At 37.4% G+C, this 24,610-nt stretch overlaps 1 protein-coding gene across 1 annotated transcript in view; it reads right to left on the bottom strand.

The window, feature by feature from the left end:
- ROCK1 (Rho associated coiled-coil containing protein kinase 1) overlaps positions 1-24,610 on the bottom strand; it is a 93,035-nt gene that overhangs the window by 7,185 nt on the left and 61,240 nt on the right. Inside the window, exons 20-31 of the mRNA XM_013942995.2 lie at positions 21,583-21,767; positions 20,837-20,906; positions 19,278-19,372; positions 16,810-16,975; positions 15,147-15,240; positions 14,120-14,208; positions 12,686-12,874; positions 12,025-12,190; positions 5,413-5,483; positions 2,444-2,532; positions 852-930; positions 475-736 (exon numbers count right to left, since the gene is read on the bottom strand). Coding sequence (XP_013798449.2) covers positions 475-736; positions 852-930; positions 2,444-2,532; positions 5,413-5,483; positions 12,025-12,190; positions 12,686-12,874; positions 14,120-14,208; positions 15,147-15,240; positions 16,810-16,975; positions 19,278-19,372; positions 20,837-20,906; positions 21,583-21,767 — 1,555 coding nt within the window. The remainder of the gene's footprint in view (positions 1-474; positions 737-851; positions 931-2,443; positions 2,533-5,412; positions 5,484-12,024; positions 12,191-12,685; positions 12,875-14,119; positions 14,209-15,146; positions 15,241-16,809; positions 16,976-19,277; positions 19,373-20,836; positions 20,907-21,582; positions 21,768-24,610) is intronic.

Here is a 24,610-nt window from a genome sequence, read left to right as displayed (position 1 = left end):
GAATTCCAGAGTATACACCCCAACTACTCCACTTCACAGGAGCAAAGAGAGGAAAGCTTTCCTGCAATGCATGAAGTGGCTGAAGAGCCAGTCTTCAAAGCTGCTAGCGCAGCCTGGATGACACAGCACTGCCATGCTCCTAATGTGGGCCATCTAGAAGGATGGAGAGAATGGTCTGGAAACCAAGTAGCTGCTGAGTCTCTGGGCACAACCTTCTAGGAACCTTGTGCTCTCAAGGTCTGCAGCAGAACTACACCAGTTACACCACCCAAAGCCTCCCTACAGAGGCCTGCCGCCGCTGCCTCTTCATAAGCAGTCTTAATGGTCTATTATTTTAACAGCACCTTTCACATCTAAGTTCATAAATTTAAAGACTAGAACACTTTTATACTAAGTGCTTTTGTTTGCATCTGATGGTTTAACAAGTCTGGATAAAAATGCAGAGAACACAGGATGCAAAAAACATGAGCATACCTTTGCATGGCGCAATTAATTCCTCCTTTTTATCCAAGTGGTCTCTATGGCACTTCACATGGCATCTTCGACATTCCAGGGCAGGAGGAGGCTTAAAGACATGCCAGAGAGGTTTGGCACAGGCCTCACAGTTGGCTGGAAAGTGGTACAATGTTGGAATAAATTCATGGCCTTTGTGATTCAGAAAATTTGTCTTCTCTGTTGGCTGTACTGATTCTACTTCCAAATCCTTCCTGCATTCCCCCTCATTAGCATACAGAATCTGAAAAAGAATACTACCATGTTACTGTTGAAACACTATGTATTTTTATACACTTTCAATGAAACTGCTAAGCTTTCTGAAGAGAATTAAATAGAAAAAATTCATTTCTTTTTACCTGGAATATCTTAGGAATTTCTTCAGTTTCTGCTCTATATACATCTCCTTGAGTTACAGGTCGAACATGGAACAGTTTACTAGAATTAGAAGAAACAAGATTCAGAAAACACTCAAAGGCTATGTAAGTTCTTAAAACATAGTTATCAAATTGCTTTGAAATTCTTATAAATAAACCTTGTTCATGCAAGCAATACCATATACTTCAAGGCTGCAATATGGTTTTAGGAATTCAGTCATAAACCATACAGATCTTGTCTATCCAAGCAAGACTAAAACATTTCATAGCATGGAAAGAGGACAATCTTATAATGGGTTCAAGATCCACTATGGCAAATTTACTTGTGAAAAAGGCTTTCAAATTCTTCCTCAAAACACTGGGAAACCTAGCTGATTATTGGCAAAAAAGCATACTGATAACCCTGCATGGAGTAACTCTATGAAGCATATTAATATTCACTAATTTTTCAACTAAATCAACTTATCAACTGATGATCAGTCAATGCCAGAGAGTCACAAAATGCAAGCTGGGGCATGAGGTGTTGGAGTTTTTATTAAAATCTGAGCAAACAACATCCTATACTGGATCAAGACCTTAAGTCCACATAGCCCAACAACCTATTTTCAACAGTTATCTTTAAGAGATGTTTATGAAAAGAGTATAAGAAACAGCTCAAAAAGAGAATGATTCTTTTCCTTGTTAACAGCAATTGGCAGCTTAAGCACTTTCTGAGTTTGAGATTCCATCCACAGCACTGTATTGGTTAGTCACCGATAGACATATTCATTAATTTTAAAACCATTTTTCAGTTATTACTCTATGAGGTCCCATAATACTGGTCAGCTGTACAAACACACACTCAGTCATATAATAGCAATGGGCTTTAGTGATATTCGATGCATTTTTTTCTCCTGTATAATCAATGTGTAGCAATTACAATTCATTTATTTTTTCACTCTAAATAAACAGTTACCACCTGGTAAAGTTGGAAACACTTCGGGCTTGATCAACCCTGATCCTTGCTCAGACAGCCAATGAAAAAAAGGCACGAGCTGCTCTCTGTAATCAGAGAACCTGTCTCTGACTTCACCATGCCCCATGTCTATCATGTCTTGTTTTGGAAAGCATCAGGATAGCTCTATTAAAGCAACTGGACAAACCAGTCATTACGGGCAGTGTCAGGGCGACAGCCATGGCTTCTCACCTACCCGTATAACTAGCCAGTACAGATAAAAGGGAACACAATCATAAAAAGAGGCAGCATAATATGTATGTTCCACTGTCTCCCATCCTTCTCTGTGATAACAAGGCTCTTCACTTCCATAAATTCAGACTAGTTAATAGCACAGTGCCACACTACTTTGTGTTTAGTTTTTTCTCTTTAGCTTTCAGCAATAGTAGGACAAAGAAACAAGTAGGATCTTCTCTTAAAGGTAACAGAAATAACATAATTCCTGGATCCTGAAATACTAAGGGAAATTCAAAATTACTTGTGGAATTTTTATTCCAAGCTTCCAGATCTTTTATCAGTCATTTTACACACAAAGCTCTTTTGCTGATTTGCATCTCAAACTAACAGTAACTTTACTTACTCTATGTCTAGTACCATGGATGGATTAGACTGGTCCTTGTCCTTTTCATCATTATAAAATAGTATCTTTTTACTGCTCACCACAACATACTGGGAAAAGAAAGGGTAAAAACAAGTTAAAATTGCATTTTAAAAAGCAATATTTATTACACTCTGCTCCCATATGCACATAAAAAGTCTGAATAAATTAAGGTTTTTTTAACCAGTAGCAGGAGATTTTTAAATTATCATCCAGACAGCCATACTACTGACAGTTGTATAATGCTACAGCTGCAATGATCAAAAACTACTAAGGTATTGTCACTGTAGCACTCAGAAATGCTTGTGATGATTCTTGAAGTCTATCTATCTATACAGGCAACTCGCCAAGTTCAGATGCTACTTAATGTTGCTATGAAAATCACTGCATCACTAAGCAACTCCTGGAGTGCAGAATCCATCACTTGGTGATTAGGTTGTAAACATCTCCTCTAGTCTAGAGGCTCGCAGGACTTGCTAGTACTTTGTGCCAAACAACTGGTAGTCTAAAATAGTTAGCTGGAGCTGGGAGAATCTATTTCCTACACTTCCTATGTAATGTACTGGAAAAATACAGAGCAAAATCATACTGGCAGTAAGAGAGAATATGGCATAGTCTGGTATATGTTCCAAATCAAGAAATACACTGAGACAGTAAAGGAAGGGTTTGCAGAAGAGGAGGAAACAGATGGACATTCTCCTCTTACATGTCACTGTAAATGTCAAACCACACAGTATTTTCCAGAGTGGTAAAGACGTTAACGAACAGAAATATTAGGTGATGTGCCAATAAGATTTTCCTGCCTAAGTGTTTTAAAAAACCTTGCTCAAAATCTGCATAATAATATCTATCTCACGCCACTGAAAAAGTGGAGTACTCCAGAATGCATGGGATTCTGGGGAATATGCAAAGAGCTACTGGGAAGGCACTGTGAGTACCAGAGCCAGGACACTGGACTACAGGCCCCATTTTCAAGAGAGTTCCCAAGTAGTGAGTGTGCCTAGAACCCAAAATAAGAAAACAAAACAAAACAAAACAAAAAAGAAGCCCAATGAAGTTGTCCTCCACCTAAACCACACAGACACCCTTCCAACACTGCTTACAGTCACACAGAATTACAAGCATGTGTTCGTATGACAGGAAAAACAAAGCAAGCTGCTCAGAAAAAACTGTTCAGCATTGTAACCCATAGGCCAGTCAAGCTCAAACACCTCTAACCTAAACTTCCCAGTGAGTTCAGGCCTACAGAATTTGCTGCTTGTTTCTTTTCCCTGGGAGCTGCCAGTCCAATGTCTTGGCTCAAACTGTCCCTAAGCAGGAGCTCAGTGACAGCTCTGGCAGCTCCCTCACTAAGGTTTCAGATGTTTTGGAAACAAAGTATTAAAAGGTATGAGGTATTACAGAGGAATTAAAAAAATACAGACTGTTCTGTCTGTATTCAGTTCCAGATCCAGGTGTAATACAACCCAGAAGGAAGGGGAAGGGAAAGAAGAAAGTGAATACAGAGTCCATCTTGAATTCCAGTTACTGGCAGATAACTGAATGGGCTTCTGCACAATACCGATACCAACGATTCAGGTAAATGGTGTTTACTGTTCCCACAAGAGCAGGCTGAACCTCCTCCTTATGCAGGGACTTTAAGTCTGACCTCACAAACTGAACTCGAAAGTTACATTAACAGGTATGCAGAATAATGTTTTGAATGTGCTGAACAAGCTGCATGCTACAGCTGTGCATGTCTCAATTACTGAAATGTATCTGAACAAGCCACAGGAGGTGTTTTTTGCCTCTGACTCAAAGGACTTCGAGTCCCTCAGTCAGGGATTATGGCTGGTGTAGCATCATTCTTTAATACAAAGCCTGATCAACATGAGCAGAGGCTAAGTTGTAATGACATGAGCCTCTTGTAATTATGCCCACTGAAGAAAAATGAGTTTGTGCTCGTATTCCTTTGATCTACTTCAACAGAAAGCTAATGCCCTCTTCCCCTTTGAAGTATGCGCCTCTGCCTTTCAAGATAAGGGTAAGGCTTTAGGAAGAATACTAACAAATGCAAATTCTGACTGAGATGGAATTCAGTCATCACATATATAAGTTTTGGTGAAAGAAAAATTTAACCTTTCAAGAGAAAAGTTAGGGATAAGGCTTACAACAGCCTCAATATCACTCCTGTTATGACAATACAAAAAATTGTTCTGAGAGAAGTTCTGGTTCTAGAGTGGTATTTGAAGGATATTTTTTATCATCTCCATTTGGGATACAAAGGGGGTTCTAGCAATATCAACAACATCCGTTGTGATGTACCAAAATCATAGCAGCATTCTCACTAAGAGTCCCTTGGAAGACATTTCATAAACTGTTCTCTTTATGGCAGACTAAACCTTCATGGTGAACTGTTCTGCATTTTTATGAGGCCAGAAGTGTTCTGTCTGCTAACCCCAAAAGCAACTTTAATAACCATAATTGTAAAAAAAATATTTGCAGTATCAAGTAAAAAACCTGAAGAAACCACCTGTGCTTCCCACTCTGCAGACCATCAGTCAGAAAGGACTATGTGATGGACTCTTCTATGCCCTTCAGAACATTTTTGTGTGGTGTTCACTACTCGGGATTTTCTGTTGGCCAAGTTGCACAAATAGCTTATTCCTCAGTAACAGAAATATAAAGGTACTGCTTACTCAAAGGAGAAAGGGGTTTTATTAATGAATCCAAGGCAGCAACTGTGAAGCATTTCCTCACCCACCTTTCATAAATCTACACAATGTTATTACTCCTGATTGCAAACTGAACTTGAATTTTCTTGGTATCTTTTTCCTTCAATAAAGTAATATATACATACTAAATACAATTGTTTTGTCTGTTTCTTAAATGTAAGCTGTAAAGCTAATACTGTCATCACCATCTGCCTAAAGAACTGTTCAAGGGAGGGAAAGAAAAAAATCCACTTGTACCTGTTTCTTCCAGCCATGCCGCTTTATATTTCCTTTGTTTGGTATTGAAAGCCAACCTTCAAGTCTTGATTCTGTTTTTTAAAAAAAAGTGTATTAAATAATTTTAAACATATAATAATAAAGCAGAATGACAGAAGACAAACTATTACTAGAAAGGAAAATGTACTACATGCGGCAATAGGCAATTACCTAACAGGTCAGCAAAGCAGAATAAAAAGCACAGCTAAATAAAATGAAGATATAAGCATTTATTTCATGCTTCATCACAAGCTAACACTTTATTATACAGTTACTGCTGAATAAAGTGAAGCTGTTTTCCTTGATGCCAACGTCTAACACTGTACATAAATAGTTCGCAAAGAGCCAGGCAGAAAAGACTTTGCTTTGAAAATGTGTTACAGCTTAAATGGAGGATGATTAAGAGATTTTCAGCATAAACATCATTTGACATTCAGAGGGGGTATATGAAAATATTCAGCAGGAAGAGGCAGCAAGTGAAACAAACCAGACCCACATTATCCAAGGGAAAAAAAAAAGAAAAAAGCGCACAAGAGAGCAAGCAAAACTATACAGGTGTCCTGTTACTCACAGAAGATAAGCATAGAAGATAAATAAATAAGGAATGCAGGAAGAATCAACTAGATATAAAGAATAAGAGACAAACATTTTATTCAATTTTCAGTGAATAATTTTCCAGTGAGTTTTGTAATAACATTTTCCTACCACATAACTACTGAAATAACAATGAATGATACAAAGTGCCACAAAAAACTTAACCATCTGATGCCTAATATGAATCACAGAGAAAAAAAGTCCTCCAGCTAATTGATATTGTTAATTTATTTATATTTCTTGGTAGATATTTTTAAAGTTAGGAAGCCGGGTAACAGCAGTGAGAATCTATCTTGATACCATTAATCTAAAATGACATGGTAAGAAAGCTCATAATTTTGCAATCAAAACTTTACTTCATAATTATAAACTTACCTCACAGTTGAAGAAAATTTTGTGAAAACAATTTAAAATGATCATAAAAATTTGATTTGTTAAAAAAGTGTGTCAGAGTACAGAAATATAGCTGTATAACACATGCATTCATTACAATAACCTTAAAAACTGATAGCCCTGAATACTTTAGGAACATCAAATAAAAAATATACTAAAACATTCTTCACAAATGCTTACGTGAAAAAGAACTACTGTAAGGGATAATTCTATGTGAGGTTCAGCCCAGCAAGCTCTGAGAATATATCCAAGTAACATGTAACAGATATTGCCCATATACTCTGGTATTTAAAATTACAATGGGACTGACAGCCTGATGTCCTACAAAGCATTCAAATTAGCCATGAAAAAAAAAACCAACCCACTTTCCCACATCAGCCTTACAGCATATGGTATTTAAAAGTAGACTACACTTTAAATAGAGTTCTATTCTAACATTTCTCCACACACTACAGAAACTCCTCAAAATACTTTGAAGAAAGGAGGACCACTGAACCACTGAGATTTAGATAGGCAAAGAACATGTGCGTAGGACTCTCTCCATTAAGAAATATATGTGGAAAATTCCATATTTCTCTGCCTCTTGTAGCTGCTTAAGTATTTAAAGAGGGAGGGATAGCAGGAATTTTTTACTTTTCCCCCACAGCTCTTGACATTCAGCAGCTTTGAAAAAGGCAACGCATTTCCTTGATGTCTGTTGGCATCATGGCTAATATTTATCCTATTTTGAATATTTGTTCCTTGATGCTTAATTTTAAATCAAGAGGAAGTTATTGCATTTTTAGAAATTTTAGAAATATTCTACAGCTGAAATCCTCAATTGCAAAGTAAAGTGATTAACTGACACTAAAGAACCTAGTGTGGACTAATGTGATTTAACGGAAAGAAAAAGTACACATCTGGAAAAAATGCAGCATACGAAAATCTGGAGAGATCCAATAACAACACATTTTAAAAGGTGCCTCAGGTATTGTTCTGCTTATAAGGCCAGTGTTAGAGTATTTTGCTAAGTTCACTTCTATTTCAGCATGTTCTGAAAATAATTGCAAAGAAAGTAGAAAGTGGATTAGCTATTCAAAATGAATTAGTTGACATTCTTTTCTGCCTACTACAAATCTATTTTAGCAAGCAAATTCTATTTGAATGAGAGATTTCTGAGCTGTGAATAGTATCTTGCAGTTGAAAATAATAGTTTCTGAATGTACTCCTTTTCAACAGAGCTAACATTCCTCTGGAACCAAACGTGCTCTTGAGAGGGTGGATGAGCCCTTTCATTCCAGCCTTGCCACAAAGGTTTGTCTTGACTGATATTTATAGTGCATTTATTTCCCTTAACAGAGTTAGCTAACATAACTGCAAATGCTCATCTGGACATTTCACAAATATTTGATCCAGGAAAATAATATTTATGAGTGCTCCGATTAAGAAATTAAGAAAACATGAGCTATCTAGACTTAAAAAAAGAAAAAAAAACTTTAATCTTTGTCTTTAAAAATAGGCTCAAAACTATTGCCTGACAACTTTGTTGTATTTTGGAAAGAATCCCAAAATTGGTATTTTGTATTCCCAATGTAGAAAAGCCAAGAGAGGACTCAAAAACATCTGATGACTAATTAGACACAAATAGGCTATGAACAAAGCCTTCTGTGAAGTCTGTACATGTTGAGGTTATCTCTGTATAAATATTAAAGTATGGATTTACGTTCTAAGCATCTTTGTGACTAATATTCCTGTGGCCATGATTCCTCATGATTTGGCATGATAAACATGAGTCCTAACAATCTACGTCTTTGATAAAAGCACACAAGCATGATAGTGCTAATTCTGAGATTTTTTGTTGTTGTTATTTTGGAGCTGAATAATACTGAAGCTGTCATGAGTAGTACAGCCTATCTTTATAATGCTCAGAACTCTTACTCTTCAGATTCTTCCCACAGCAACCAAAAACCTGGTGATATTTCCTTGATAATTCCTTCCCATCCATCTTTCCCATTTGACTGATTTCCTTCCCCTGATTGTCTTCTGATATTTTGACACAGACCTCACTAAGGATCACTGGACCTTGCTCTGAGGCATATTCAGGTGACAGCTTCCATGCAGTCATTTCAGTAAGTCATACATGTGCCCCATATTCCAAAAAACTGTTGTCCTAAATGATCCACATTTATTGTTCTATCTTAACTTTCTGTAAAATATTATTTAACATGATACTATGTGCTGTAGTTAAACCGTTAGTACAGCTCAATTGTTTAAATTATCTTGCCAGTGAACTGAAATTATTTTTTCCTTCTAAGGGCATGGTCAAGTGCCCTACTTCTTATTAGGAAAAAAACCCTTAAGTTCATGATTATGTATTGTTTTCTGAAAATAATTCTATTTGCAGTCATGTAAGTATTAAGACTTGCTGCGTCCAGCCAGAAGGAAGAGGTATTCCAAAGACATCATTAAATAGCAAATACTTAAGCTGTTTAGCAAGGATTCTATTATCACTGGAGACATCAATTGAAACGTGAGCTGGTGTCTCAGCTGAATCAATTATTAGCAGTGAGAATTACAGAAAATGCCTAAAAGTAAATATGAAAGAAACCTTCCTCTGAGTCATGATCCTATCTGGAAGATACACAGCCTGAGAACAGCGCTCATCTAAATGATCCAATCCCAACCTTGGGAGCAGTGTGAATTAGCTGGGGAACTTGAAGAGGTCTTTAGCTCAGTGAAACACAAAACCACCTCCAAGTGAGGTGTAGCTGTAAAGCGTGTTATCATTTGATTTCTCTGCACCTGCCAGCAAATACATAAAAGTATTTTTTAATTTTTTCTCAGTATTAGGAATTCTTTTAATATATCATTAGAAGGCAAATGCAAAGTCTGCTGACCCCAAAGGTTCACTAGATTCTCTTCCTCTGAATTATGAATTCTACCCTTGTAGCCTCTCTGGTGCTTGGTACCGTAAGCTCACCAATTTGAAAAGGGACTATGACATAGTCTGAACCTCTCTGGCATGCCTGAGAGCCAGGAGTCTCTTTGGAATTCTGCCAATATTACCAGTGCACGGTTTCATACCAAGTTTGTCCTCAATTAAACTAGGGACTGCCCATCCTCCACAACTGAGACCAAGGAGTCGTTGTTTTATACATGTTTACATTATTTTGGTTTTTTGTTTTTACCTGGTGATATTTTTAGTGTGATCTAGAGAACAAGAAACTGAATAAATCATACTATAATTACTTATTTAATAATCTACAGTCTGACTTAAATATTTTTACAGAATGTCTTTGTCTTAGGAACAGATGCATCAGCCAGGGATTCCTACTGACTCAGATGCATCTCTGATCAAGAGGCTACCCAAGGTGCTCAGAAGGAATATCTATGTGTGGGTTCTTTGCCAAAAAAAATCACCAACCAAAACACCTCAAAAAACATCTGAAAAAAACTATGGCAGTGCTACAAAAGCAATGGGAACCTGGCACACAGTTGAAGACAAACAACTTTGTATTACTTAGTTGTACCAAACGAATTGCTGTGGTCTGCCTTCTTCTGTTTTGAAGAATGATTTGAACTGCAGAAAAATACCTGTGCTGGATAATTTCCTCTTCCTGTGCCATTGGGTGTTTCTTCTTTGAAGACTGGCTTTCTTTTCTTGCTCATAATGCTGTGGCCCTCCTTCTGTACAACCTCTACTTTCCTCTGTCTACTGTGTGAAATTTGCCTCTATTAATGCCACTTAATCTCTTTTAATTAGCTAAATTGCTTCTTATTCAGATGCTGATCAACACAGGGCCTCACTCAAAAAAAATGCATGTAGGGACTTAATCCAAAAATCTACTGCCAAGCAATGGACATGAGAAGCCCTAATAATCTGAAGAAGGCGGCCCTACCTGTATGACATAGTAACACCAGCAGCACAACTCCCTAGCAAGAGGTGTTTGTACAGAAAAGGGCAAAAAAGAAGAAAAGAAAAATGAAATGCTGGTAAAAGAAAGAAAAAGTCAGAGGGGTCATAAGTATAAGAGAGGAAGGGAAAGACCATAAGAAGGCCTTCCGATAATCGTCATGTTCTAATTAACAGTGGAAAAGTTATAGCTGACCTGAAAAAATCATATAAGAATTTCTGACCCAAAATTGAAGTGGCAGGTCCTACAACCAGAAGCCTGATTTTGCACATTTGTCTCCAAAGGGAAAACCAAAAATAACATACATTATGAGACAGACAAAGAAAAAGCATACTCCTACAAATTTTCCAAGATCTAAGAGACAACAGGGTCATTCTGACATACAACTACCTTAAGAAGAAAATAGTGAAGATGCTACCAGACAGAGGCAAGGTTTTTTTTTCTGTGGTTTGGTTTTTTTTTTTTTCCCCCCACTTTAAACAGCCATTATGCCGAAAAATACTGAGGACGAAAGCAAGGAAGTTTAAGACTACTCTTTCTATGTAGACTAAATCTAGTCTGTTTTGTTGTAGAACAAGTCAAGCTTTCCAGTACTAGGAGTTCAAAAATTTTCAATAACACATTAGAAACTGTAGCCTTCTTCATCAAACATAAGGCTTGATTCCAAATAGTAATTTGAGGAGAAAAAGAAACCAAAAATCTTAACAAGTAAGATCTCTGATTTTTTGACCCCATATTATATGGAATAAATTGAAAATTAATATCTAAGAGGAAAAACTCCTGAAAAGTACTTTCAGCTTATAAATACCAGAGAGTTCCTAGTAGGTGACAGTTAAGAAGTATGACTTCACAGATCTAATAGCTGCAAGAATCCCCAATACTGAGTTTCAGTGGAAGTTTGGCCAAAAAGATGTTTCTAAACCAAAATCTAAATATCTATTCTAAAGCAGACATTTACTTCACAAGTTGATAATAGCCTGAGGGTTTTACTGAACAAACTGTGTCAAAAGGAAAAAGGCTTCTTGTATCTGGAGATACAGAAATAGACCACGTAAGTAAAACTAGTAAAACTTCAAACACTGCAAAAAAGAAATCATTATCAATTGTAATATCATGTCTCAAAACATGATGCTGGAAGCTGGAACTACATGGGAACAGCTAGCAACACTGTGTTATTTATCCTTATTTTCATCTGCTGAATCAGAGTACCATACAGCTATAAATGCATTATGGAAATTTCTGATACTATTTTTCACATAGGCAATTCCTGCCACTTGTCAAAAGGTGTTACATGACTATGAATAAGAACGAACACGATCAAGGCAATTTTGTATTCAAGATATAAGATACAGTCATGACATTGGTAGAAATGCTGAGTTCTCTGATCTATAGCACACTGTATTCACTATAACCAAACAGCAGCAGTGACAAATGTAAAGATTCTTTCTACAAAAATGGAGAAAAAATTATGATAATATCAAGCCATGCAGTCAAAGAAATGACGTGAGAAGAAATTAAGACCTAACTATAAGAAGCTAAGACATGAATTTTTTTTAAATAAACATGACAGGGTCGAGATGCGAAACAGAAAGAGATAGCCAGAAGGTATTTTTAAAAGGCAGCAAATTGTTTGAAAGACAGAAATAATGGACCATACATTCCAAAACTATGTGCATACACAAAAACAAGTAGTCCAAATGCGCTTTTCTCTTACCTGAAAGATTTCCATCTGTTTCATCTGACTGGAGACTTGCAACACTGGTAGAATCCATTCCTTGCTGCAGGTCCAAAATTTTCCTTCGTAGTTGTTCTATGTCACTGTCTTTACTATCCAGCTGCATCTGTAGCTCATTCCTGTATGTAGATTCTTCTGCTAGTTGCTGTATTTATATATGCATGCACAATTATCATGATACCAAAAATATGGGTGCAAAGTACAGTATTTTAAAATTTTCATAAAAACAAAACTCATTACTATGTTTTTTTCCAACCTATCTCTAGATACATTTGATAGCATTATTAATAGAAGTGCTCCTACCTTCCTAGAAAATAGTTAAATATCAAAGATGTAGCAATGCACTGAAGTATAAAATAGTCTGAATAATTTATTAAATTATGATTTTTTTGGAAAAGCAGATCATCTAGCAGTGAAACAAACTATATATATAATATGCTACAACATTCACTTTTTTAGTCTTCATAAAGTATCAATAACTTCTACAGTTAAGAATTTCAAAAGGGGAAACGAACGATAAATGATAACAAGCACAGTTGCACACTTGTCAAGCTATCTGCTTCACTAAAATTCTGTGGCCTAGTACATCTTTTCCTGTGGAGAGGTTTCCACACTATGACAAAAACAAAGAATGATTTACCGCTTGCATTTCATTGAGCTCCTTTTGGTATTTCACTACCATCTGATTAAATTTGTCTTTTTCTTGATTAAGCTCTAATTGTAGCTTTCGGTTTTCCTTCTCCTTCTTCCTCAAATCTTGCATGTTAGCTTTCTTTCTGTCTATTTTAAAATCTTTCCGATTCATGATCTCAGCCAGTTTGTTGACAGCCTGTTGGGAAAGAGAAAAAGGGAACTCAGTAAGGATGTGTCGCATCCCAAGAGGGCTCTTCTGGACAACCCACTCTGCGACAGCCAATGTTCAGAATACCCTTGGGCTAAATTAAGGTGACATGACACCAAACGATCGATTGAAGAGTTTTATTTATGGCAGTAGCTAGTTAAACTTTGAACCTTATAAAGGCCTGGATGGCCCGTAACATACAAGGAAGAGAGAGAAAGAAAGAAAGACAGAAAAAGGCAAAGGAAAGATCCAGATCACCACCCTGGGTTCCAGCGAGGTCTCCAGTCTGGCATTTTTGGCTGGCAGGTGGAGGCGTCTCTGAGTTGCGCTATTTATACACTAGTCCGTCTCATATGCTAATTACCTCACATGTGCAGTCTGTTGTTCTCGAACCTTCTCTGACAGGGGGTTGGGGGGGGTTCCAGGGACTTTGATTCCCCCCTCCCGTCAGAGACGCAGGTGCAATGCTGACTCAGACTTGTTTTGAGAGAGTTACCCAAGATAAGGAAGTTGGCCCCATAAAAGCGCCATCTTGCCTTCACAAGATCCTCCTTCTAGCTGCACCTTATCTCGGCAGCACTGTGACATTCCTTTCTTCCTCTGCCGAGTGTTTGAGACATTAACTCTTTTAGCTTCTCAGTCTCTTACAGGATGTTATATACAAGCAAGTTTTACACAAAATTCCCAAGTTCCTCTAGTTTGAGTATTAGATCAAAAAATATATATATATATATTTGTTGTTGTTGTTGTTGTTGTTGTTAAAACAGAATGGGAAAGTTTAATTTGTATTTCAGTAAAATATCACAAGTGAGCCCAAAACTAAAAATATGTCAACACAAATACACTAAATATCCGTACCTCATAGTTTCTGAATCTATCAAACTGACATCCATTTCAAATGGAGAAAGTACAGATCAGAGAGCTGAAAAAGAACATCCCCAATTTCCAGCTTTCCCAATCACCTCCATCAATAGCTTTACAAACTTTAGATCTCCCAAAATATAACTACAGAAATGTATTCAGTAGAGCAAATCATACCTGTAACCCCTGCAAAATTTCACCAATGTAAACAGCCCTTACTCATGTTAGAGGTAATACCAAAATGCATACTACGGATCATGATTAACATAAATTCATCTCACAAGCACTAAGAGCTAGTTACACAAAAAACAATAAAATGGAAATATCTGATTTGTAAATTAATAACTCATTTATTAAACTGTATAGTTATACCTGTGTCTTCAGAGTTCTTTCAGTGTTGATGCTCTTCTCATAATGCATTCTAATATTATTGATTTCCTCTTCTTTTTTCATTTTGTATTCTGTTAAAATAATTTTCAACTTTCTAAGACATTTTATGGCAAAATAAATATTTCTAAGCTTAATCACTTCTACAATTGCACAGGTTTTTTTTTTCCATATTCCTGCTTTGTCATTTAACATGCAAAATACAGTTTGCAATGATAAAGGTTACTGCTGTAATACTACTGCAATGACAGAAAATGACCAGGAGGATATCTTAGAAAGGCACCAAAATGAAATACTAAAGACAATAGCTATATTTTTGTTTCCTAATGATGACTAAATTTGTTGTCCCCATTTCCTTGGAGTTTGCACTACCAAAAGAGTTTCTGCAGTACCAAAAATGTTTGAGTGAGTAGCCACACAGAATAAGAGTGATATGACTGGACTTGCTTTCAGTACAGATTCTCAAGTCAGGCATAAAGGCAAAAGGCTTTCTTTAAATAAGAAACGGTTTTGTTACGTTCCCCACCCACCCCCCATGCCAGTTACTCAGCTCCACAGCTCTTTCTATCACACCTCCAGTCTCCTGATTTGTCCCCAAAGTTGCCAAAACTGTGCATTTCAATTATAAGCACTCCTCCACCGAAATTCCAGACAATCAATGAATAACTTCCAAATACCTAAAGCAACAAACTCCAGAAACTAAGAACTACTCAAAGCCGCTGGCTCACTCAGTCTTTCTGCCTGCTAGAGCTGAGGTTTTAAATGTTTTCAGCAATGAAGGTAGAACATGGAAATGGAAGCAATGAAGTAGAAAGAGTGGCAATTTGCAGGGAAGATACATTTTCAATATAAAAAAAAGCAATGACTGATGATATTTTCTATCAAACCATTTCATCCAGAATACTATGAAAGACATCCAGCAATGCGTTTTCACATTTCCCACTTCTGTTTTTCCACATAAACTTAAATTATGCTTCATAATAGATGATTTAAAACTCCAAACATGACATACCTTCCTCTTGTTTCTTTATTTTTTCACTGATCTCTGAATTTTCCTTTGTTATTAAATCAACATCTTTGGTTAACGTGTTATTAGTTTCTTCCAGCTAAATGAAAACAAATACACTTTAAAATGAGCTTGCTGTACATTCTAAAAATATTTGTAATACTATTATTTTAAATAACCTTAAATCTATAATAGCTTTTTACAAAGAAAGTCATCCTTAGATTATATGCAAGATAATACACTTATCTTTTAGAATTAAAAAAAATGGTACTTTACTTCTAAGCTGTCATTGCTTCACCAGGATGCTCAAAATACAGCTGCTCCACAAAGATTTTTTTTAAAATGATCTTTGCAGAACTGACAACACTTTCCCAAAATTCAGGAAATAACTACAAGCACAACTTAAGCAAAATTAGGTAGATTGTCAGTGACTGAGCGTGACAGTTCTCAATTAATTTTGTGTCACTTTGGAAGATGTGATACCTAGAGGCCACATCCACCGCGTCCAGAAAAAAAAGCAGTTAGATAGATGACAGAACTCCTGCATTCAGACTCTTCTTCATTCATTAGCATTATTTTCAGACCATGGAATCTACTGCTGAGTAACTGTCATATATGATGAAAAACAGGTATAAATTTGCATAAAACGAAAACCAGATTTGGTTTGAGTTGAAGTGTACATACATGAATATGTACATAGGTTTGTTAAAAAGGAAAAAAAAAATCTGTAAAGGAAAGCCATTATGTTTTGAATATGTTAGCTGCCAGAAGACACAGTCAGGATCCCTTTGCTAGCTACTCTACAGATACATATTAAAACCAGACACAATTGCATCCATGAAAGTTTTGATTGAAGCCTACAGAAATGATTGCGTACAGAGCTATCGGAAAGTTTCTTAAGAAATTGTGGCATTCTGGAGAGTTTAAGCTTATAAGAGGAAACATGTACACACTACTGGTGTAACAAAGGTTACTTCCACCATTTCAACACAGAGATATAGTATATACAATACTACTAACAAAAAAACTTTGAGCAGCTTTGAGCGACATCCCCAGGATTCTTCACAGCATCTGCATAGATGATGCTAAATGGGAAAAACAGTAATGGTAAAAGAACAACGCTACATGTAGCTTGTTGTTTGAAACCTTTTGGTTGAGATATATTTATAAACATGATACCAATACTCAACAGCTATCCTATACAGGATCTTCAAAAACTGTGTTTGTTTTTTGATAGCTTACCAGGAGGGGGGAAGGGGTGGGGGTGTGAGAAGGAGGGACAGCAAGACTTTCAAGTTTTTTTTTTCTTATTAAGATTAAATGATTTTGCAATAAGACTATCTAATACACAGCTACACAAATTTACAAATATTTTAAAAAGCTATTGGGCAATGACAAGAAATAACTGGAAAGAGCTGATTAACTGAATTACAAACACTGGTTTGACTTTCAGTCTGGCCTCAGCTCTGATTCTCATCAAGTCTGTATTTCTTTAGGAGTTCAAATGATGGGATTGAAATGTTTAAGCACTCAACTGAGTCCACAACTCAGATACTTGAATAGTCATCACTTATGTCCACAAGAAGACTTTACAAATTAGAAAAAAAGACAAGTTTCTGTTTCCAGCTGGAGGATATCTATAGATACTAATTATAGCAGAATAACTTACCCTTCTTATGATGCTCTCCTTATCAGTCATTTCTTGTCTATGTCTTGATGCTGCTTTTTTGCTTTCCTGACTCAGTTCAAAATACTGTTCTTCAAGGAGTGCACGTGCCAACTGTTCCGACTCAGCTTTGGTTTCAGCTAGATCCAACTGGGTAGTGAGTGTTTCTCTGTTAAAAGGATATTCAGATTTTATGTTTTCCTATACAAACATTTAAAATTTTCATGGAGAATGAACAAACCCAGATTACATCATTCAGTGAATTGTCATTATCTTCGTTTCCTATGAAAACAAGATTTACAAGACTACACTCCGTACATTTATGTACATACGCTAAGAGAAAAGCCTCCCAATAACCTTCCGGCACACAGCCCATCTTCTACCATATTTGACAGAAGAGTAGAGATCCCAAAGATATTGTATGTTTGAATATTTTGTGAAACAGGTAGAGGCCAGAGACTTTACTAATGCACTCACTGGTGCAAAATCAGCCGTCAGTAGATATCAGAGAATCTGCATGTGAAATCACTGACATAAATGACCTAATCATGAAAAATTCTAGTTTGTTTCTAATGAGACCCCAGAGAATCCTCTCCTCATTCAAGGTTTCCCTTCCCCCAAACATTCTCTAGGGCATAATTAAGCATAAACTGTAGGTGAAGCTCTTCCCAGTGAAAGTCTGTACAACAGCACGCTCTGTTATGATCTTCTGAGGTCTACGAAGCACAAGCTACAGCAGCAAGCTTACTGTAATTCAATTAAAATTTCAATCAACCATGAAACACTAACCCTTAGGAAACCAGGTGTCATAAATCCTCCTGCCTTTGAGGAATAAAAAAATAAAAGAAAATAGTATGCAGTGTGGGCCATCAAAATATACTAAATCCTATCGCTACCTGCTACTTCTTCACATATGATTAATGCTCATGAAGATGCGTGCTCCAGACTATTTGGGCAATGATGGAAATTTCATAGAGCTTCTGAAACCATGCAGCGGTTCTACATCTGCACAATCTTTTGCAGAAAGGCAGCTGCAAATTCTGTCTACAGTCTGAGAGGGAGGGGGCATTAACTTAGGTGCAGTTAAGATAATTATACAACTACTAATCAGTTCAGCATACACGCCAAGCTTTCTTGCACTTGCTTGGAGTACAGGCAGAGCTCATTTATATTTGTCTGCAAAGAAATCCATATAAAGCAGGGCAGTCAACATAGCATAGTCAGATGTACCCAGCAACATGTGACACAGCCCACAGCATGGGAAGGAAAGTAGAAACGGCAATACATGACAGCAGTCCTTCCTGCACCACAAAATAAAAACATGCCTTAACCATGCAATGAAATACATATTACCATGGAATACACTGATTTGATATGATTGTAATAAATATAGGCCTTTACTATAAACAGGTAATTGCCAAAGCCTACTCAGAGTGTGCTACAGTTCACATATTTGTATGTAGGTGACAAGATGTTTATAATGAACACAAAGTTGTGGTAAACAGGGAGGGAATAAAAGGAATCTCTTAAAAATAAGTGAGAGTGGGAAAAGAAGAGAGGAAAAAAAGCAACTGGACTGAAGGAAGTCTCTCCTTCCTTTCCCCATCTTTTAAGCTCGATACCCACTACTCCTGCCACCACTGAGTGAACAGGTATTTTCTGCTTACATCATACTTATGAGCATAACACCTTGTCCTTCTCCCTTTCTCACCCCACCAAAAAGTACGATGTATTCTGTGCATAATTTTCTCCCTTGAGATCGCTGTGCAATACTGATGCATTTTTGTGTAACAAGAGACCTATGTTTTAGAAAAGGGAAATTTAATTCTGTGTCATTCATAATGCTAAAGTCACCTTCTTCAGAACAAAAATATATTAAATAAATTGTATTAGTAAATTTTAAAAACAAGCTTAAACAACATCCTTCCTTATTTGTTAACTTTGAAAATAATATGTCACTCACAACAAAGTGTTGGATTAACATAATAGGTTTGGTTGTAATTAAGATTATAATAAAATTAGATTTTTTAAATTATGTTTCTTTTCCTCAAATTATTTTATTGGCTCTAAAAATATATGTAATAATTATCAAGATAATATAATCAAATAAAGTTGTTTTACAATCAAAATGACAACTACCACCAACTGGAATAGTTTTTCAAAATTTTACAACCTGCTAAATTCTCAGAATTCATCATTCCTCTTTCAAACATTACAAATCTAGTCCAAGCAAATATGAATAACTATATTTGGTTCTATAAGTCAGGACAGGTAACATTCTAACTATTTGCCATCTTACAAAGCGTTACGGAATACTTCTGAGACCTGTCTTTTTCTGAAGGATTTAAAAAAAATTTTAAATTTCAAAGAATTTTTTTTTTTTAATTTTTAAAGCCAATTCAAAATCTTCATGAGTGAGACCACACAATGTGGTCACACATATTTCTACTTGAAAAATAAAGTGGGCACACCTTTCATTTTGCAATTCCTGCATTTTTCTTTGAGTTTCTTTATTTTTTTCATCAATTTCTTCTTTCAGTTCCTTAACCTGAGTTTTGTAAAGTGTCTGTAAGAGAAAGCATAAAAATCATTATTAAAAATCCATACTAAAATTCTCCATGATTTTGGTTCTGGTCGGTTTGAACATGTCAAACTAACATACGTCAGTACTGCCTTCAATGGAATTGCCTCCTTCCTGCCTGTCCTAGATGCTCCTTTCCAGTCTCCCTCATGTAGGGAACTGATATAACCAGGTTAGATTTCAATTCTCTAGTCTGGTTCTCTACACAGTTGTACAAACACACCTGCTGACAAAAGGAAAGGAAGACACTGGGGCACAACCGGGCAGGTCTCTTGGACACAAGAGGACAAACCTGCATCCTCCTGAGGCATCACTGTTGCAAAATGTTAGTCAGGCTAAAGCCTAATACTGACCCATGCTTCCATCTACTGTATTCTGTTTGTATCCATACATCTTTTCTCTAGACTGCAAGTTTTTTGGGTAGGGATTGACTTTGTCTTAGTAATTGATTCAACAGAGGTCTGATCTATATGAATGATTTGTGTTTCTAATCACTATAATAATATTGTTATTAACAATATTGGTAATTCAATAAATTAAAACTTAATCTTCCATGCTGAAGTACTTTTGCTAAATATTCAGGGTAGATTATGAATGTGTCTTGTTTAAATCACACTCTTGTGAAAACATAGAAAATTCAGGATGAAACATGATATTCTGGATCTTATTAGCAGTTTGTTTATGAGATATGCACAAAAATCTGTAATGCATATGATAAAATTACAGTGACATGGAGTATAATAAAAAAAATAATTTTTTTATTGCATCTCCAAGGAGGAGCTGAAATAAAAAACATACTTCCCAAACTGAAATGTCTACAATCTATGCATATTCACAAATGTATTTAAAGTTCAGGCATTACAGAGCATCTTAGGCTATTGTTTCTATTCACAGAAACACAACAGATCAAACTAAATCCATGGAATACACATTTCCTCTACATGGGATACAGAATAAGGCTCCTCTGTGGTCTTCAGGGACTTGGGTACAGAGAAAGTATCTTTCTAGAAGGAGGCAGAATGCTGCTGAATGTACAGTTCTTAAATATACTTACTGCAGATCAATAGTATGGAATATACTGCAGAAAAATTTCAAACTCTCTCTCTAAAGTTTGCAATTATGTCAGAAAAATGCCTCTTTACAACCTTGAGATAGAAATTACTCTGTTGAATAATTCAAATAATTGAGTTATTCATCATAATATAATACATAAGACTTTGACAATCAAACAACTAAAAGGCAATATACCAGATAGACTGTCTGTAACAACGTACTAATGTTCTCTAATTTTTTGTTCCTTGTTTCTGTTAGAAGGATTTTGTGAGTTGCTGATTTATGCCAAGTTACTGTTATTTACATTTTTCAAATGCAAATATGTCAAAACATTCACTGTTCAATGATACCATGTCAAACTGTAACAGCTGCTGCATAATTCTTTGTGAGTCTTACCGAAAAATACTGCTCAGCTTCAAGCTGATCCTGAAGCTCACGCATCTGACCTTCATTTCCCCTGTACTGTCTTCAAAGGAATAAAAAAGAAAAACATGTAAAAAGTCACCTATTAGCAAATGACAAGGACAAGCTGTTTCCATCCAGAACATATCAACATCCTATCAACATTTTTTATTTGCACACATCCTATTTCATGAAGACTAAGAATTTACTTTCTTCTAAAATTCTGTCTGAATTTATTGGCCTTTCTAGTATGAAAGGTAGAAGAAAAGCAGCACTCTAAAAGAAGAAGTGTTGAGACCTATTTTCAGCTGAAGGAAGGTGCGATAGAAGCCCAAATAATGAACAATGCTGTCTTCAGTTAAGAAAAAGGACCAGGTAGTTAAAGAAAAAAAAAAAAAAGTTATCAACATCCATGAAGTTCAGTAACACTACAAGTCCCAAATGATTTAATAAGTAGATCACAACTGATCCATAAAAGAAGTCAAACCTCAGATTAAGTGGTGTATATGCCTTGACACAGAATCATGAGCTAAGAAATGTTCCATATGGTAGCTCATAGCAAAAATATTCCAACATTGAAGGCTGCATATAGAAATCATAATATGCCGCTAAAAATATACTTTTATTTTAGGAAAAAATGCCTCTGCACCAGAGAACTTTTTTGTGAAGAATAGCAACAGACAAAAAATTACATGCATAATTAAGTAACTTTTTCTATTTTACTTCAGATTTTTACTTACTTCGCAAGTTGAGCCAACTCAAATTCCAGTAATCTCTTTGCTTCCAACAATGTGTTGATTTCCTGTTTCAGCTGCTTCTCAGAACCCTTCAAGTTATCTGCTACAAAAGCTTGCGCCTTTAATTCATTCTGTGCCATTATTCGCTTACTGGTCTCTTGCTCTAGTTGAAGGGACAGATTTTTTACCTAATTGAAAAATGATTTCAGTTTAGGAAAGTTTGCTGAATAACCTGTGGTGTGTGGTTGGAAGTGTTTCATATATGGATTATTTTATATCAAACATTAGTGTCTAAATGTTACACATTGTGCAATACATAAAAACATTCCTAAATCTTCAAATACTTCAGTATAATAATCTCATCAAAAGATGCTGCCCTTAACAGAATGTACTGAGATGATGGTGCATGATGACAAAGCTTCCCTGTATTTAGTCTCTTATTTCAAAGTCCCAACCTTATTTTACCTATCTTATCTTCCCAGAATCACAGAACAGTTGGGGTTGGTAGGGACCTCTAGAGATCATCTGATCCATCCCTCTTGCTCAAGCAGGGTCAGCTTCAGCTGGTTGCCCAGGACTATGTCCAGTCGTGTTTTGAATATCTCCAAGGAAGGAGTCTCCACAACCTCTCTGGCCAAACCACCCTCACACCTGTGATGGTGTGCTCCTTCCCTCCCCAAATGTGCTCTCTCCCCCTCAACCTGGCCTCCCTGTAAACAGCACGTAGGCAGGGGCTAATTGAGCATGCGCCAACTAAGACCCGTCTAGCATGCAAATATGACTGTGAGTCAATCATCTCCCCCCCCATAAATAGGGGGCAGCCCAGAGCCCATTGAGCAATTCTGCACGGCAGTGGGCTGCACTGAAGAACCTCCCCTTGAGCAGGGATGCCTCTCGGGATTACTCCTCGAGGTTGAGAGATTCCTCACCCACGACAGATCCTCAGTAAGTGATTAATAGCATGCTGAAACTTTGCTAAGTTATATCTCTGATTGTGCACATAATGCCTTAGACATAAACTGTTGACTAAGTCTGGGACTAGGATCGGATCCAGACACACCCAGCCTCCTCTGAGGAGGAGTTTGGAAAGCAAGGGGGTCCAGTCCGAACCTCGTGACTCAATGGGAGGGTCCCCTTCACACACACTCCTTTAGACATGAACCATTGACCAAGTCTGGGACTAAGACTGGATCCAGCAACACCTAGGCTCCTCTCAGAAGGAGTTTAGAAAGCAAGGGGGTCCTTTTTGAACCTCGTGACTCAACGAGAGGGTCTCCATTGTGTGTGCCTCTGACCCTATCCTCCATGCAATAAATAACTGAGTGAACCTTGCCAATTGAACCTCGTTAAATCATTCTTATTTATGACAGAACTTTGTTAAGTCGCTGTCTTATTGCAATAAACATAGTGGTGCTTCCCTCTTATGAGTGAAGTGCATCAATCCTCTGCGACAACACCCCTCACACATAAACACACCCAGTGTTTACGTTCAAGTGGAATTTGTTGTGATTTTGTGCCCACTGCTTCTCGTCCTGTCACTGGGCGCCACTGAGAAGAATACAGCCCTGTCCTCTTTACACCCTCTCATCAGATATTTATAAACATTGATAAGATTCCCCATTGAGCCTTCTCTTCTCCAGGCTAAACAGTCCCAGCTCTCTTAGCCTCTCCCTGTACGAGAAATGCTCCAAGCCCATAATCATCTCTGTGGGCCTTCACTGGACTTGCTCCAGTAAATCCACGCCTTTCTTGTACTGGGGAGCCCAGCACTGGACACAGCATTGCAGATGTGGTGTCACCAGTGCTGAGTAGAGGGGACGGGTCACCTTCCTTGACCTGCTGGCAACGCTCTTCTTAATGCAGCCCAGGATACAGTTGGCCTTCTTTGCCTCGTGGGTGCATTGGTAGCCCATGTTCAACTTGTTGCCCACTAGAATTCCAAGGGCCTTCTCTGCAAAGCTGCTCTCAAGCAGGTCAGCTCCTAGCATGTACTGGTGCATGGGGTTATTCCTTTCCAGGTGCAGGACTTTGCATTTCCCTTTGCTGAACTTCATGAGGTTTCTGTCAGCCCAATTCTCCAGCCTGTCAAGGTCCCTCCGAATGGTAGCACAACCCTCTGGTGTATCAACTACTCCTCCCAGTTTCGTATCATCTGAAAACTTGCTGAGGGTGCATTCAGTCTCATCATCCAGGTCATTAAGATGTTAAACAGTATTGGCCCCATTATTGACCCCTGGGGGACACTATTAGTGGCCGACCTCCAGCTGGACGTCGTGCTGCTGATCACAACCTTCTGAGCCCGGCAGTTCAGCCAGTTTTCAATTCACCTCACTCGCTCCTTATCTAGCCCATATTCCATCAGCTTATCTACAAGAATATTGTGGGAGACAGTGTCAAAAACCTTACTAAAGTCAGAGTAAACAATATCCACTGCTCTCTCCTTACTCACCAAGCCAGTCTTCTCATCACAGAAGGCTATCAGGTTGGTTAAACATTATTTCCCCTTTGTAAATCCACACTGACTACTCCTGATCACATTCCTGTCTTTCATGTGGCTAGATATACTATCCAGGATTAGTTGCTCCATTACCTTCCCAGGAATTAAGGGGAGGCTGACTGGCCTGTAGTTCACCAGATTCTCCTTGCTCTTGTTAGACAGGGGTGACATTTGCTCTCTCCCAGTCCTCAGGAACCTCTACCAACTGCCATGACCTTTCAAAGATAATCAAGAGTGGCTTCACAGTAACATTGGCCAGCTCCCTCAGCACACATGGGTGCATCCCATCAGAGCCCACAGACTTGTGTGTGTCCAGTTGGTTTAAGTGTTCCCTGACTTGAACCTTCTCCACCAAGGGTAAGTCTTCATTGCTCCAGACCATCCCTCTAGTCTCAGGGGCTTGGGATGCCTGAAAGCCAGTCTTACTAGTAAGGACTGAGGCAAAGAAGGCATTCAGCACCTCTGCCTTTTCTGTGTCCTTTGTCACCAGGGCCCCTGTCCCATTTAGTAGCTGGCCCACATTTTCCCTAGTCT

This window comes from Apteryx mantelli, chromosome 2 (genome assembly GCF_036417845.1).
Source record: "Apteryx mantelli isolate bAptMan1 chromosome 2, bAptMan1.hap1, whole genome shotgun sequence".
In the NCBI taxonomy this organism is placed as follows: domain Eukaryota; kingdom Metazoa; phylum Chordata; class Aves; order Apterygiformes; family Apterygidae; genus Apteryx; species Apteryx mantelli.
Note: the sequence above shows the minus strand (reverse complement) of the source record. Positions and strands in the feature narration are given on the sequence as shown.